General features: G+C 38.4%; 1 protein-coding gene across 3 annotated transcripts in view; it reads right to left on the minus strand.

Annotated features, from left to right (window-relative positions):
• Nucleotides 1–15,960, minus strand: part of LOC132844394 (uncharacterized) — a 124,230-nt gene extending 108,270 nt beyond the window's left edge. For all 3 annotated transcript variants that reach the window (XM_060867786.1, XM_060867785.1, XM_060867788.1), the window contains exon 1: nucleotides 15,660–15,960. In XM_060867786.1, the coding sequence (XP_060723769.1) occupies nucleotides 15,660–15,807 (148 nt within the window). In that variant the 5' untranslated portion in view covers nucleotides 15,808–15,960. The remainder of the gene's footprint in view (nucleotides 1–15,659) is intronic.
• Nucleotides 15,961–16,218: the final 258 nt, after the last annotated feature.

Here is a 16,218-nt window from a genome sequence, read left to right on the forward strand (position 1 = left end):
TGCCCTTCAAGCTCAGCCTGATAGCCAGTGCACTCAAACCAATCAGATCCAAAAAAGATCCAGAGAGACTGAATTTGAGCTGCATTTTCTTCCTCCAGGTTTTATTTTTTAATTCATTTTCTTTTTGTCTGGTTATGAATGTTAGATAAACACCTTCAATAAGCATAAAAAAAAGACAGTTCTACTGTATGTTTCACATAGAAAATTTTGGGTTAACACTGGTGAAAGAATGATGAAGAATGATAAAAGAAGAAGAAATGATCATCATTATTTTCAGCTGAATGCCGTCTCTAGTGTGTGTCCATTACTGGGTTAATGCAGGCATAATTTGTGCAACATTAACCATGCGCCGGGCAATTATTTGATTAGGGCACACCGAGAGAGATGTGGGAGTAAATCTTCTACGGCTTGCCTCACACGCGCTGCTTATTACCTTGTCAATTTGTCATTTTGTCACACCTAACAGCGATTGATGTGAATCTGTTTTTGTCAAGTCATTAACAGGCTCATTCACTCGAGGTGCCGCATCAGATAGGATCTAAACGGAAAATTATACTGAAACCACCGTAAACAGAGAACAAATTAACTATCCGCTGCAAAAAAAATAAGCAATTACATCAGGCAACGGCTGCCCCTTAATGAACACTCCATCAGCCATGAACACCTAAGTGCTTTCAGGGAAAAAAAATCATTATCTCATTTTAATTTGCTGTGTAAATATTATGGACTATAAGAGGAATTAGTAGTGGTACTTCTAAATAAGTCAGGCATTTTAAGGCTTCTGAGGAAAGAGATGGCTAGAGCAGCTTGGTGAGCAATAGGTTGATTAGGTTGAACAAGAAAAATGGTCAATACTTTTGGGCGACCGAAGTTTCAAATACAGATCCAGTGTACATCCTTGATAGTTGCAATATTAATATAAGTGATTTTGCTCTAATTGCAGAAGACAGGGATTGCACTGTTAGTCATATTTCCTTGCCAGGGATAAAGAAGAGTTATATTAGTTAAGTCATGTGTTTTCTATTACAAAACTAAAGCCTAAGGGAGCAGTGTGAGAGGAGAGAAGAGAGCCGTTCTCATGCACATTGCCATGGAGGAGTGTGTGCGAGTGTCTGTTTCTCGTCACCTTGTCAGGCACGTCTTCAGGCTGTCCCCAGACTGCACGGCTGCTCAACGCATGCCGTCATATACATCATATGTAGAGCTTAACGTCCATGAGGAATGCAAAAGAGGCCTTCATCTAAAAGGGCACGTCATGCATCAGATCCTTAGACTCCTTAATTGCAGTCATATCTGCAACACGGACAGTTCTTTTAGAAAGGGAGCCATTACTAACTTTCTAAATACAATTACCTGAGGGATCATTTAGCACGGCAATGTTCAGCTTTACCACAAGTGCTCAGACAGAGGAGGAAAACGTGTCTGAATGCATGACATCAGTGATGGCCTTATCTTTTAAGAGGATGTCGAGAGCATATGGTTATAATCAAAGCAATCCTAAGAGAGAGATGTAAAGACGGAGCTGATTATTAAGGTCTTATTCTCAGAGGACACTGGCAATTAGAGGCAAATGGATCAGATAGTCTGGAGTCCAGCCTGTGCATCTCATTAGCGAGTAAACTGTTATGGTGCTCACCTTAACCACTTAAAAACAGCCTTATTGCCAGTCTGAACTGGTTGTTAATATTACAATACAAGATCTTTGTATTACACAATATATTGCAAACTTTTATGACTCGATTGAAGCTGTACATTATCAAGAAAAATGGCAAATTTTATTTCACAGTATTTGCTAACAGCATTACATTTTTAAAGAGAATACCACTGAACAGCAAAACACCCTGCAATATGTCTATTTTAAAGAAATCACACAAATACATATAAACATGTTAGTTCTACTGGAAATGGGAGGAAAATGTTGAGCCCACACAAATTCAGCAGTACCAGGCACCACCATGCTCCATGCCACCCCATGAATCCACAGAGCCACAGAGCTAAACAAGTGCCATACAAATCCAGTACAGACACTTACTTGAACAGAGCATCTGAGCAGCCCAGAGACTACTCAGAGCAAAGGTGCCAAACTCCAAACCACTGAACACAGTGATCAGATGATGCAGGTAGATACACATCACACACTGGGAGATCAAGGCCAGAGGAAGTCTGCCACTCAATCTTAGCATTGGAACACCACCAGAACCAGCAGACAAACTCAACAAACAGCCAAAAACAGAAGACGCAAAGCAAACATCAAACCTACAAGAATATGTACAATGTAATCTCAGCCAGTAACTTGAGCTCAGGATTGAACCCAGGTTGTTTTTCTTTGATACTTCCAGAATAAACAATCAGTCATAAATGCTCTAAAGCAATTTTGTTTAACAATACTATAAGTGAGTTCAAACTGAGTTCAAGAGACTGTATCCTGTACTGCACACTGGTCGCTTGATTATTGTAGAGTTGTAGCGTTTGTTGTTTTGTTGAACATGGGTTTTCTGAAAAATCCGGTGTAAGTCATGCTAGCTTAGCATACAGCTTAGCATAGTCAATGCACATGTTTGTGTGTGTGCAAGGGCCTACTGCTGTGAGACAGGAAGTATGTGTGGGTCAAGCTGTGCAGTAATGAGAATACTCACACACACACACACACATCTCATCTCGTGACTGAGAAATGACCCCCTATCTCTCTCTCTCTCTCTCTCTCTCTCTCTCTCTCTCTCTCTCATCAGATCCTCTCTCTCTTACAGAGGTGTTTATTTAATGGCACTGTGACTGAAGCTTTTTATAATTATGTTAAATACTGTCAGCCTTGATCAGACTCCACACCCAGCAATCACAGGTCCTCTTCTTACCCCTATCAACGAGAGTCCATGTGCCCACACACATGCACACACACACACACACACACACACACACACACACACACACACACACACACACACACACGCTCACTAATGAGCAGAGACTCAGAAGTGCTAATGAAGGCACACAAATAACATGTTAACTGTGCACACACACAAGTGCAGACACATTTACCATCTGACTAAGCCAAATGGCATTTAAAGTAACAATCCTCAGCTGTCATATGTGCTGTGTGCAGAAAAAATAGCTCTTTGCCTTTAGTTTGCTCTCCAGTTGTGATTTCTTTCTTTCTTTCTTTCTTTCTTTCTTTCTTTCTTTCTCTGATCTTTTGATTCTCTCTTTTCCCGATCAGCAGTGCTGTTAGATGAACTTCCTTCCTTTATTTAATCCAATCCAATATATTCATACAAACACAAGGATATTAATTTAGATAAAAAAAAAACAATTGACACACTTTTGTTAGCACAAGGCAAAGACCAGCCAAGATGTTTACACTGGGGCTATAAGGATACTTTGGCTAATAAATAAGTGAAATAAGTTTACCCTCTAGAGTTTACTCAAAATGATAGAATAAAGAAATAACAGAGTGAACAGCAGTTCCGCAGGCAGATGCACATTACTGATAAGAGGTCAATGGAGAATAGCCAGTTCAAACGGACAGAAGGCTAACTCAGGTAATCACTCTGTAAAATGGTGGTGAGCAGAAAAGTATCTAAGAATGCACAACACATCAAACCTAGAGGCAGATGGACGACAGCAGAAGACCATATCAGGTTCGTCTTCTGTCAGCCAAGAATATGATTAAGAAGGGAAAAATGTAGCTTTGTCTGATAAATCTTTATTTCTGCTGAGGCACACAGATGGTATGGCCCGAATTTGACACCAACAGCATGAATCTATGGACTGGACCTTCCTTGAATAAACATTCTAGGCTGTTGGAGGTGGTGTAATGGTGTGGGGAATGTTGTCTTAACAAACCATGAGCTCGTTAATAAAAATCAATCATCGCTTTTAATGTCACAGGTTATTTGAGTACTGTTGTTGGCCACCTGCATCCTTTCATTTCCACTATTTACAATCTTCTAATGCACCATACCACAAAGCAAAAAATCATCTGAAACTGGTTTCTTGAACATGACAATAAGTTCAGATATCTTCAGCGATTTTCTCAGCCTTTGGATCTAAATCCAGTAAAGCACCTTTGAGATGTAGCAGAAGAGGAGATTCACAGTATAAAAGTGCACCTGAAAAATCTGCAGGTACTGTATGATGTAATCATGTACTCATGCTAGCACAGTGCTTAGCTATACAATGTTTTTTTTGACGATTATTTTAGATAATGACATTGACAGTGTCAGAAACTAATGTCACATTGTTTAGAAAGCTTGATTATTAGTAGAGACTCTTAAAAAAGCTTTAGCCCCAATCAAAAATCATTTCCTTATGCTAGTTCAAGTAGGTCAGGGGCTAAGAATACGTTTAAGTTGTTAGAGTAGAAGTTGCGTGAGAAATGAGAGTATACAGTAGGTCAAGGCCAAAAAAGTCTACTTGAGAAACTCAGTACAATTTGAGGAAAGTATTAGACATGCAGTTTGCTAAACTCAAATCTGACAGTGTTCACATTCAAAACTCAAGAAGCAAATTTCAGCAACCCTACATGTCTTGGCTGACACACGTAGGATAAAGGGGAAATTATGTAGATTTTACTTTTGGCTGAAGTATCACTTTTACCAATCATAACTTTCCACTAGCCTGTGTAAACATGTGCTCATGAAGCCATGTTGATTTAATCTGATTCTGTGTTCTTACCTCTTGGCAGTATTTGCACTTAAGGGATATTTCCAGTTTGTGTTAATAGATTGCCTTATTCAAAGCCATGTGTGTATTTGGAAAATACTTATTTAGGAAATATTGTAGTTTCCTCTTCTAAACTTGAGCAAGGTCTTGCACGGACTGTGCAGGCCTGCTTTACTTCTTCTCTATGCATATTTTCCACTGTGGTCCAGTTTCATTTCCTGTCTAGAAATGAGTGTGAGGGAAAAATGTTTTTCGTATTAGCCCATTAAGTCTGAGTGTCAACTCACTTGAAATAAGGTGAGTGAACAAGCATCGTAGCATTTAGGGGGATTTTATACAACAAAAAAAAGTTCTCCACTCCTGTGCAGAAGGTAGTTCAACAAATAATCACTAAATCTGTTGGGGATGATTTGGAACCAGTTACTCACTGATTTAAGATGTACAGAATTCAAAAAGGCAATAAAATATAATAAATGAAGGAACGCACCCTTCTAGGAATGCTAGTTGTGCGTGAGCAAAACTCTTTTTGCTTTTTCCTCGCTGTCTTCCATCATCACTTTAATCCCTAGAATTACCAGCAAAGCCTGCTTTCTGAAAATCAAAATCATTCCCTGTGCTGTAATCACGCGATGTAGGGAAAATGCACAAATGAACGTGGTTAAGCTCTAAGTAAATATTTGAGGCATGTTTCTGGCCACGCTATAACGAGGAGTGTCACAAGAGAAGATGCAGTTTCTAATGGACATGGCTTCCTGCCATGAGCGTAAAGTTTGTAGATTTGCTTTAACAGTGGAGATAAAAGAAGACACCATTCGTAACTTGGCTTTTCATTCTCAAATGATGTGGTAGGGGAAAGCCTTCATTCCAAACCAGAAACTGTTTTAAATCTAAGTAAAGAGCTGGCAGAAGAGTTCAAACAGAGGAAAGTCACACACATATTCCAGCTTTTAGCTTGACTTGTGTGCTGACAATAAGCAGCCTTGCATGGATGGACATGTAACTCCATAAATGTACTGATCAAAAAAACTTCACACATGCACGTCTGCTACACAATCTTGAGTCTGTCTGAAGGCTTCATATAGCACAAAGAAAAAATATACTTACAGATGCTTCTGTGTGATTCACTGTGAAAATGTAAATTTTTATTTTTTTTTTTTTGCTATAGGCTTTTTCCACACACAGCATAAATACGTTCACCGACTGGTTCTTCCAATTAACAAAATATAATATATTGCATTTTATAACATTATGTAAAATTCAAAAAGGGATGTTTTATGTAGTGATGAGCAAATAAATTTGACCTTTTTATCAACCAAATTTTTTCAGTAAATCTTTTTATTCTTAATCTAATCTTTTAAGATGTAAGGTAAATTAGCTGTGTTGCCATGTTTTTATTTGCGACGATTGTTTGTTAATAATACATCATATATGTTTGCAAGCAAGCTTTTAGCTATCGATGAAATAACATTAGCTACTTAACTACTTAGAGTGATTAAATTTAGATGAAAATACATTTTCATTATTAGGTTTAATTACATACAATATTTATTCATGAAAATAATATTTAATGATATTTAATTAAATATGTATTATATTATAATTGTCACGGACGTGGGGGTAAAAATGGACCCAAATGCAGGACAGCTTAACAGAAACAGGATTTATTAATTTAAAAAAAAAAAAACTCCAGACAGAGACAACAGAAGACAAGGACAACAGGAGACAGGATTCCGTGCTGCACAAGGCAACGCGGATCAAATAAATAGACAAGACAATCAGAAACATGAGGAACAGGTGCGCAGAGATGGGCAGGAAGAGACAAGGGCGGGGCAGACACGTGAACAAGGAACATAAACAAAAGGCACATGGCCAAAGTCCAGGCAGAGTCCTGACAGTACCCCCCCCTCGAGGCGAGGCTCCCGACGCGCCAATCAGTCCTAACAGTCCCGACGGGTCCAGGAGGGGGGAAGCAAGGCACACGGCGAGGCAGGTGGGGGGGAGCAAGGCACACGGCAAGGCAGGTGGGGGGAACAAGGCACGCGGCGGCGCAGCCAGAGGGGGGGAGCAAGGCATGCGGCGGCGCAGCCAGAGGGGGGGAGCAAGGCACGCGGCGGCGCAGCCAGAGGGGGGGAGCAAGGCACGCGGCGGCGCAGCCAGAGGGGGGGAGCAAGGCACGCGGCGGCACAGCCAGAGGGGGGAGCAAGGCTCAGGGGAGCACGTCCACAGCCGAGCAGGAGGGCCGAGCGGCGTCCACAGCCGAGCAGGAGGGCCGAGCGGCGTCCACAGCCGAGCAGGAGGGCCGAGCGGCAGGTGCAGGTCGATATCACAGAACACCGAAAAAACAAAACAAAACTCTGGCTGGTGACATGGCCCACGTCCCTCACCGGGAAAATGTGGACCGATGTCACCAAAACCCGCTAAGTCCGGGGGAAAAAAAAAATTAAAAAATCCAATAAGAAAAAAAATGCTCAAAATATCGGCTGGTCCAGGCTGCAGCTGTCCTGCTGGGTCCTGATCTGGCGGAATCCTTCTGTCACGGACGCGGGGGTAAAAATGGACCCAAATGCAGGACAGCTTAACAGAAACAGGATTTATTAACTTAAAAAAACACCAGACAGAGACAACAGAGGATTCTGCGCTGCACAAGGCAACGCGGATCAAATAAATAAACAAGAAATCAGAAACATGAGGAACAGGTGTGCAGAGATGGGCAGGAAGAGACAAGGGCGGGGCAGACACGTGAACAAGGAACATAAACAAAAGGCCAACAAACATGGTCACCACTGTCACTGAGTGAACTGTCATGGACATGTTCACTCAATCTCATCCACACAGTATACAAGGACTCTCACAATCACCATTCATCATGAAATATATAATTTATTTCATACCAGTCTAGAACAAGCCTTTTTTACTGTCATCGTCTATCTGCTTCTCTGAACCCATGATCCCATCATGTTTTTGTCCTTTCTTAGTCTAATGCATATTATTCGTTCATCGCTTTGCCATTGCCTGTTTTTTTATTTTTTTTTGCCATGTTCTTGTCTGGATATTTCTGCAGGTTTGTTAAATAAAGTCATTGTTTACCTGCATCTGCATCTGAAACTGTCATCTGACAAGATGAGCAGCTCATTCTGAGATATACAAAGACACACATATATTTGAAAATTGTTAATATTATCTAATGCATTAAATAATGCTAGTGTATGGAGCATAATATAAAACATTATCTAATTCATTAGATAATGTTTTATATTATGCTCCCTACACTAAAATCATTTAATGCATTAGATGATATTAAATAATGTTAGTGTAGGGAGCATAATATAAAACATTAACAAAGATAGCAGGGTTCTGAGATATCATATACCATCCTGACAGAACTATGTGAACTATCATGAACAATCATGAACATTTCTGAACAATCATGATGAATCCTGAATGATTGGAATGTTGTGATCCCAATACCAGCGTGTCTTTTAGCAAAGTCCTTAACCCTCAACTGCTCAGCTCAATTATGGATACACTGGATAAAACACATTTGCCAATTGAGTAAAATGTAAAGTAAAAATGTACAGTAAATGTAACATCTTAACTGTCAGCTAAACACTGACATAAGGACAGGCACTGACCTGCACAATAAAGACAGAGGCACACTCCAACACCTTAGAATTTATTTAATGCTCAGATCTGCTACCTTTTCTACTATCTACTATCGAGACATCATGAAAGCACTTAGCAGACATGTGTAAGATATGTGAGTGTTTTAAATGCATCATTTTTCCTAAAGCAAAGAATCAAGCCTATGATTGATCATTATTTTATGCTCTTCCTGTTTATTTGCCCTAACCAAGCAGCTAAAGCCGTACTATGAATTAGAAACCTTTCTACCTTTTTTAGTATGACACAGGGGTTTACCTGTCACCAGAGCTCTAATCTCCAGCCCTGATAAACTGCTGCTTCAGCCCTGCTGTCTCCTATAGCTCTTTTCTCAACAAGCTCTGTGTCCTCAGGTAACACAGATAGCCATTTGCTGGCTCTAGAAGAAATTTACTTAGCTGTACCGGCTTTGATTAGAATCCAGTGCAGCCTCTATGAGCCCTTATTGTTACAGACCAGGCAAACAATTCCGTCCAGGCCTCATTAGATCTGTATGCCCTTGAAACATGATCCAGAGTGATCACAATGCATCCTTTGAGCCTAATTCTGTCAAACTGCAATTGACTCAGTGTGATAATAGGAATGGTGCATTGCTACTGACCAAAAAGGGCATTACATCTCCCTTGTGCCAGAAAAAGTTGCTACAGAGCTTTGTACAGCTATGTTCAGAGAGAAATATCAGAGAGAGATACCAGAGACACATGAGAGAGAGACCAGAGACAAATATATCAAATATATGACCTCTTTCTATTAGAACAGGTATCAGAATGAGACACATGAAAGAGACCAGAGAGACACATCAGAAAATAACAGCTTGGAAGAGTTGTGGAAAAAGATACCAGAGGATAACACATAAAAGAGAGATACCAGAGAAACAGTTCAATTCAATTCAATTCAAGTTTATTTGTATGGTGCTTTTTACAACTGACATTGTCTCCAAGCAGCTTTACAGAACATGAACATAGAACAAAAGGTTATTATAAAGAATAATATAAAGATTAATAGAATATAAAATTTAAGATTAATATTAGATATATTTAAATGTGTATGTACTTATCCCCAATGAGCAAGTCTGAGGTGACTCAGAGTGGAAAGAAGAAATGGAATGGAAAGAAGTAACCTTGAGAGGAACCAGACTCAAAGGGGAACCCATCCTCATATGGGTGACACTGGAGGGTGTGATTATAAATATACAAAAAGTATATTAAGTATAAAGTAAATGAATGAGAGGGTTAACATGTAAAAGAGAGAGAGAGACACATCTGAAAGAAAGACACCAGAAAGAGAAACTTCAGAAAAATAAGTTGCTCATCAGTCATCAGTAAAATATCCAAAACAGAGACATACTGTAAGAGAGGACACAACATTGAAAAAGATACAAGAGTGTTAAAGGAGAAAAATTATCCCAAAAAGAAACACAATAGAGAAAAGATACCAGAGAGAGACACAAAAGAATAAAGATACCAGAGAATTTTAATGTTTGATAAGACATTTACAAAGAATGTTTTATTATGGTAAGTCAACTGGTTTAGTCCCAGCTGAAGTCTAATGTGGTTTGATCACAGTGAGAAAGCAACCTGACCCCAAATCAGCGCAACCACAGGAAATGAACCAAACTTGACATGTATTTTGGTTTGCAGGAGGAAGTTTTACCAGATGTGTTGCCAGCCACATTGCAGAACAACTCATCCAAAGGGCAGAGCCATAGAGCTGCGGCAATGCAATGTGTTCTGGATATTTGGACAGATGATCAAAAGGAGAAATAAACAGTGAATCTGATGGACAAAAATGTTTTAACCTAGCCGTTTGTGTTGGGTTCTGGGGTGAGTTCTATGTGCTCAGTGGTTTGTTTACAAGGATCATACCGGACAATGTTTGTTGTTGTTGTTTTTGTGTTGATTTTTTTACATGGATTTTAAAGGTTTAATAACATTTAAGTGTACCTGCCTTACTAGAGCTTTAATTTAGCTTGTAAATCTGGCCAGCCCTTAAATACAAAGATTCAGGTTTTGTCAGAACAGTCATTTTATAAACAACACAGTTTCCATTGACTGTCTTTTTGTTTGGTCTGAAGCGCTACTAGTTTAAACTAACCAAACACAACCATCATGCTTTTGAAGACTTCAACTAACAGTATATGTTTACCTTCTATCCTTTCAGCAGTCACTTATAAGTATGGTACAATCCAGTCTAAGGGTCTTACTCAAGGGCCCAGCAGTGGCTCGCTGGCAGTCCTGTGATTTGAACGAAACCTTAACTGCTGTGCTGCCACTGCCCACATATATGAACTAATGATTTGTTTCTGGAAGCCAGTAGAAGTTTGTCATCATGTAGGAGTGTGTCAGAAGAGTCACTGTCTCAAAAGCTGCAGTGTTTTCAATGTAGTGTGTGTCAAGATGGTATTAATGCCCATTTTTGGTAGATGCTTTTTTTTGTCATACAAAGACTTTTGTATGGTCTTTGTCAAGGTTTTCCTCGCAAAGGTATTCCAGAGGTGAACATGTGTTGTGTGTTACACAGAAACACAACAGCAAATTGCTAATTGCTATGGCTAATTGCAGACTGTGGAGGCAGTGCAGCAGCTGGGGTTAAAACCATCGGTAGGTAATGGAGTCATAAAAATGTCAGCAAGGTCAACTCCACCAATTATTTCCATTCTCACATATGATTCTCTCTCTCTCTCTCTCTCTCTCTCTCTCTCTCTCTCTCTCTCTCTCTCTCACTTATTACCATCATTATGGCAAGCCCTCAGGGCCTTTCTCACACGCTGCAAAATAGACTCATTTTAGCAGCTTGCAAAAACAATAGAATAACACTGGGAAAAAAAACACAGTAAGCAAGTGGTGAGTGAAGCACAGCACAGCTGACACGCATGTCTACAGCGATCCATGGCTCCCATAATTAACTGTCAACCTTTCTCACTCTCTGAATGGGTAGCCTCCTAATACAAGGTTAGCAGTGAACTAACTGCACCAAGTCAGCCCGCAAACACCTTCTGACAGAACAAAACTTCCTGTGGATGTAAGGCATGTTCCTCTGCTCCCATCACACTGAGACAGAAGGAGAAAAGAGACAGTACTATCTTCAAACGTGCCATTTTGATCTCATCTCAGATATCTTCAGAGCTCTGCCATACGAGCCAATATGCATTTTGTCAGAATTACATTACTTATATCTGTGTCTTGAAGTGACTTAAAGTAGCATGTATTTAAACCTCTATATTTCCTATGTAAATAGGCAAGACTGCACAAAACGCACATGGAAAATATGCAGTCTATGTTTTCATGGCACATAGCTTCACAGATTTAGGGTGCAATCATTTAATCACCCAGCATGAAACCTGTCAAGAACTTTTCTCCTTCTTTATACAAACCTACACCAATGAACATTTCTCTCTTTTAAGGGCTGAGGTACAAATATAACACAAATGAATCCCAAAATATAACCCATTATTCAGAATGAACAGAAAAAAATTGCATGAGGTATAATAATAAAAGAAAAGGAATTGGGTGAGCAAGAGGTGCCTGCTTTTTCAGCTTTGTATTCATCCTTAGTAACTGCCTGATCAGGGTCATGGAGTTTAAATTAGGCTACTAGGTTGGTTATATGCTAAATAGTTCCAAACCTTATTAGAACATTTTATGGACAAGTACAAAACAACTGCACAAGTGAGATTTGCCATACCAACAAATAAATCCCAATAAAGTCTAATTATGACTTCATAAAGTCCAATTATGGATTCGGGTGACATAGCTAGGTTTAAGGAACAGTCAGCGGCATAACGGTCAGGTTCATATTTAATATTTTTAAAATTAAATATTTAGAATTATGACACCAACATGGGGTTTAAATCAGATACAACATTTAGACATTTAGAGAGCTAAATATATGCGGATACATATATATCATGGCACTGCATTATACCCCTAAAATATAGTATATTATACAATAGCTACAGTTTACTAATTAAATTTGTTGAGCAGTGTTTATAGTAGTGCTTATATTTAGCATAACCTCACTGGGTTTGCTAAATATATTCTCAATGTTTCGCTGTGTATTTCACTCCACTTGTCTTTGTTCCGACTTCCAAATTCAAAGCAGTTATTACAGTAGAGTCAACAATATAATCAGTGGATGCAATCTATAATTTTCAAGAGTATAACTTTTAAGTTAAAATATGAAAGCTCATCCGATGAATATGAAAAGGAAGAAGGGACATCAGTTTCATCATTGTGAGATAGCCAGCCCTCCTGTGAGAATAGCTTCTTCACAAACATTTGGCAACATTGCGTCCAAAATGTCAGTTATTAAATATTCATTTCATGCTTATAGAACTGTAATATTAATGTAATATCACATTCCCAATAGTGAGGTTATTCTGAATATCTGCACAGCAGTAATTTAGCCATAGATAACCATACAGTAAATGTTCTGTGTACCATATACTGTAACAATTCTCTACTTACAATTGAATACATTTTGCGATTTATTCAGGAGAAATCTGTAGTTTGATAACATGAGTGTTAACAAGCCAAGCTATCATCGTTGCTGAAAACAAAATGCAGAAGAATAAAACGATGTGGCCAAACGTAAAAACACAGCTTGGAATTGATAAATAAGTTGCCAATTCTCCATTACAGCTTCCAAAAACAGCCTGATCAAAGAGGACTTTAAATTCAATTAACAGTAATGCTGTTAATGAGCCCATTAAAAGAAGAATAATGGTGAATTAGGCCAATCTGGGTTAGGGATAGCCTGTGTGACAACCATCTGGCCAAAACAGGAGGCAAATAAGAAAAAAAAAAAGGATTGCACCATGGCCAATGTAACCATCCAAATACATGTTTGGACCTCTGCCATATGGCCTCATCTATCTTGTCTCGAAGAATGTGGCATCTCTGTCAAAACGTCTCTAGCTGTGAACATCTGGTAGGGACCAAGAAAACAAACTACTGCTACACCTTTAAAGCGACATGTAGCCATTTTGTTATGCAGCAGCCTACATTAACCTCGGCCCATTCTCTTTAATCTGAGGCAGCAGAGCGAGATGCTTTGGTTTAGTTTGTTCACACCACAGAAAAAGACTCTGGGGGTCAATACATTAGCAAACATTAGTGCACTTTCAATTTGCAAGGGAGGCATAAATTCACTTTAACTGCTCTTGGCTCATGGCTGCACTGAAACGGCCCATTTTGTTAATTTGTTTCAATTTTCCAAGATGTAGCATAATGAATCAGGAGTGTACAGAGTGTGATAGGCATCCGAACGCCAAGGACAAGGTCGATCAGGAGCAGCCTTGAGAGTCAGCAGAGGGAACCTTTCATCTGGGCATTTTTAGGGCAGAGTGTGCAGTCTCAGGTACACAGTTTGAACTTGAGTCGAGAGATAATCGCAGCACAGTGATTTAGTAAGAATGGTCTTGCAATCTAAGATTAATATGCCAAATTTATCTGTAAATGAAATACATAACACATTAGGAGAAGTCTGCACTTCTTATGATCAATCTCAGTGACTAGAACTGCATTGTCTGTTTTTCTATATTTTCATTTATATAGCTGATTTACATCAGCTTATATACTTTTTTAAGAGTTATTATGCAATATGCTTTATAGATATGTAGGCCCAAATAACTTACAGGCAAGCTGAAAGCTGATTAAATCATAGAAATAGAGTAAAAAAATGACCTCTTAAACACCTCGGACCCGTCAATGAGTCCTGTGTCATTTCCCATTCTTGTACTTAACTCTCATAGAAATTGCCTGTAGTATAATATTGACAGTAGGCTATTATTCATTTATTTATTTATAACTATTCCTAATAAATATTATGCCGCAGACCTTTGTCCTTTTTCATATAATTGGAATCTCATATGATTAGTGACATCTTGACTATTTAACACAAGAGAATAACGTTAGCTTTTCATTTACATGACTGTTGAACAACAATGAACATAACGTTGTATTAGTTTATCACAGCGACACTCATCACTGTGGAAGCAATTATTATCGTCTCGCACAAAGCTTGTTCTTCCTTGGATATTTCTCTTAATTATTACTTTCATTACTATGTTTAGCAGCCATAATAATTAGAAAATTGATTTGATTTGCGATTGATATGTTTTCATTGGGTTTGTGAGAGCAGACTCAGACAGGCAAATGCAATTACACTAAGCTTATAGCTTTAATGAATATTCATTAATGATGTTCACACTGATTTACTTTTCATTCCATTTCTCACTTCCGAAGCTGTCTAAGCTGTATGAGCTTCTGTTAATGAAAACTATTTGAATCAGAAACTGAGATGAAATTTAAACATGTGGAAATGTTCCTTTTTTTTTTTTTGTTTTAACCGCCATTATGTCATCCTATGGCAGAATAACATCAGTAACACCAGTGTTTAAATTCTGGACAAAAAAAAAGTTTGGTGCATTTAAAGATATTGCTATAAATAATAAATAACATGAAAAGTATAATTAAATTGAAAAATCTGAACTGAAATTTACTTTTAAATAATTTTTACTATCAATTATTATTATTATCATTGTTATTATTATTATTATTATTATTATTATTATTATTATTAATAATAATAGTAGTAGTAGTGTGGTTTAATGGACAATCAACAAATCTTATCTTAGTATTTTCAGCAATCATTAAGTAATATCCCATAATTTGAAAATTATTTAAAAGGTCATGGATCTGAACCAAGCAACATGATTTTTAAGCACAGGGATGGTAACCTTCAAATCTTCTCTCAAATCAAGCCCTGAGTAGAAAATGTCAGAAATGTGATGTGTTTGTAGATAGAGTGCATTAATTACATACTGCAAGTTTCCATGTACTGCACGTGTGAGTGTGTGTCTGTGTGTGTGTGTGTGTGTGTGAGTGTGTGTCTGTGTGTGTTTATGTTTTTGTATAGACTATGTGTCCCATGAAAATAAAATTATCTGAGTGATTTGGGCATGTGGGAAATAATGAAATTTTAATAAAAAAAAAAAAAATTAAATATAAAACCTGCTAAAACTACAAAAAGATCCACAAATTCCCTTTGTTACTGGAGTTAAGGTTATGGCGTTATTAGCGACATTAATAATTATGCCAGTGGAAGGTCTTTTCAAGGATAAAAAGACAAACGTGTGTGTCTGTCTGTGAGTGTGTGTGTGCGTTAATAATATGTACAAAAATAAACTGAATGAGCTTTATGAAGTAAAGGTCTAACTGGATACTTTCTAATGCATCCTCTTTTAAACGTCTGCACTGATATGGCTTCTTCCCATGTTGATAACAAAAACAACAACAACAACAAAAGCTGTGCTGACAGTTGTGCGTCATTCAACTTACCTGCAATAAGAACTTTGCAGGTGTCTTCACAGCCATCGTCCATCATTTCTTTGACCTTCTTGAACTTTTTCAAGCACGTTTCAATGTGCTCACTGTGCCATTTCCTGTCCTCTGTCCCCTCTCTTTTGTTATAGGCAGACGTTCTCATAAACACATCTAGCACCGATGTAAGATGCTGTTCTGTAAGTTGACAGCTGTAAGGCAGACCCACACAAACACACACACAAACACACAGTGATCTGCTGTCCTTAACTGACAGAACCCTGGCCCCAAACTTTTCCAAAGTGTATGCCTCACTGTTGTTTTCTTGTAACTAACAGAGATCCAATCAGATCTCGTCTTTTTTGTTTGGCAGTGCCCATACAGGAAGTGACTGAGTCATTCTTTGTGCATGTCGAGAAAACCATGTGTATGCTCCAGTCAGTATGAAGTCATAAACAGGATGGGGCTTGGCATGTTTCCAAGCTGGTACAACAGAACCACGTAATGACTAAAGTAAATCATTTCACTTTCATTTAATAAACACCGTAATGTTTTTTTAATTACATTGCTCAGACTG

This window comes from Tachysurus vachellii, chromosome 4 (assembly GCF_030014155.1).
Source record: "Tachysurus vachellii isolate PV-2020 chromosome 4, HZAU_Pvac_v1, whole genome shotgun sequence".
In the NCBI taxonomy this organism is placed as follows: domain Eukaryota; kingdom Metazoa; phylum Chordata; class Actinopteri; order Siluriformes; family Bagridae; genus Tachysurus; species Tachysurus vachellii.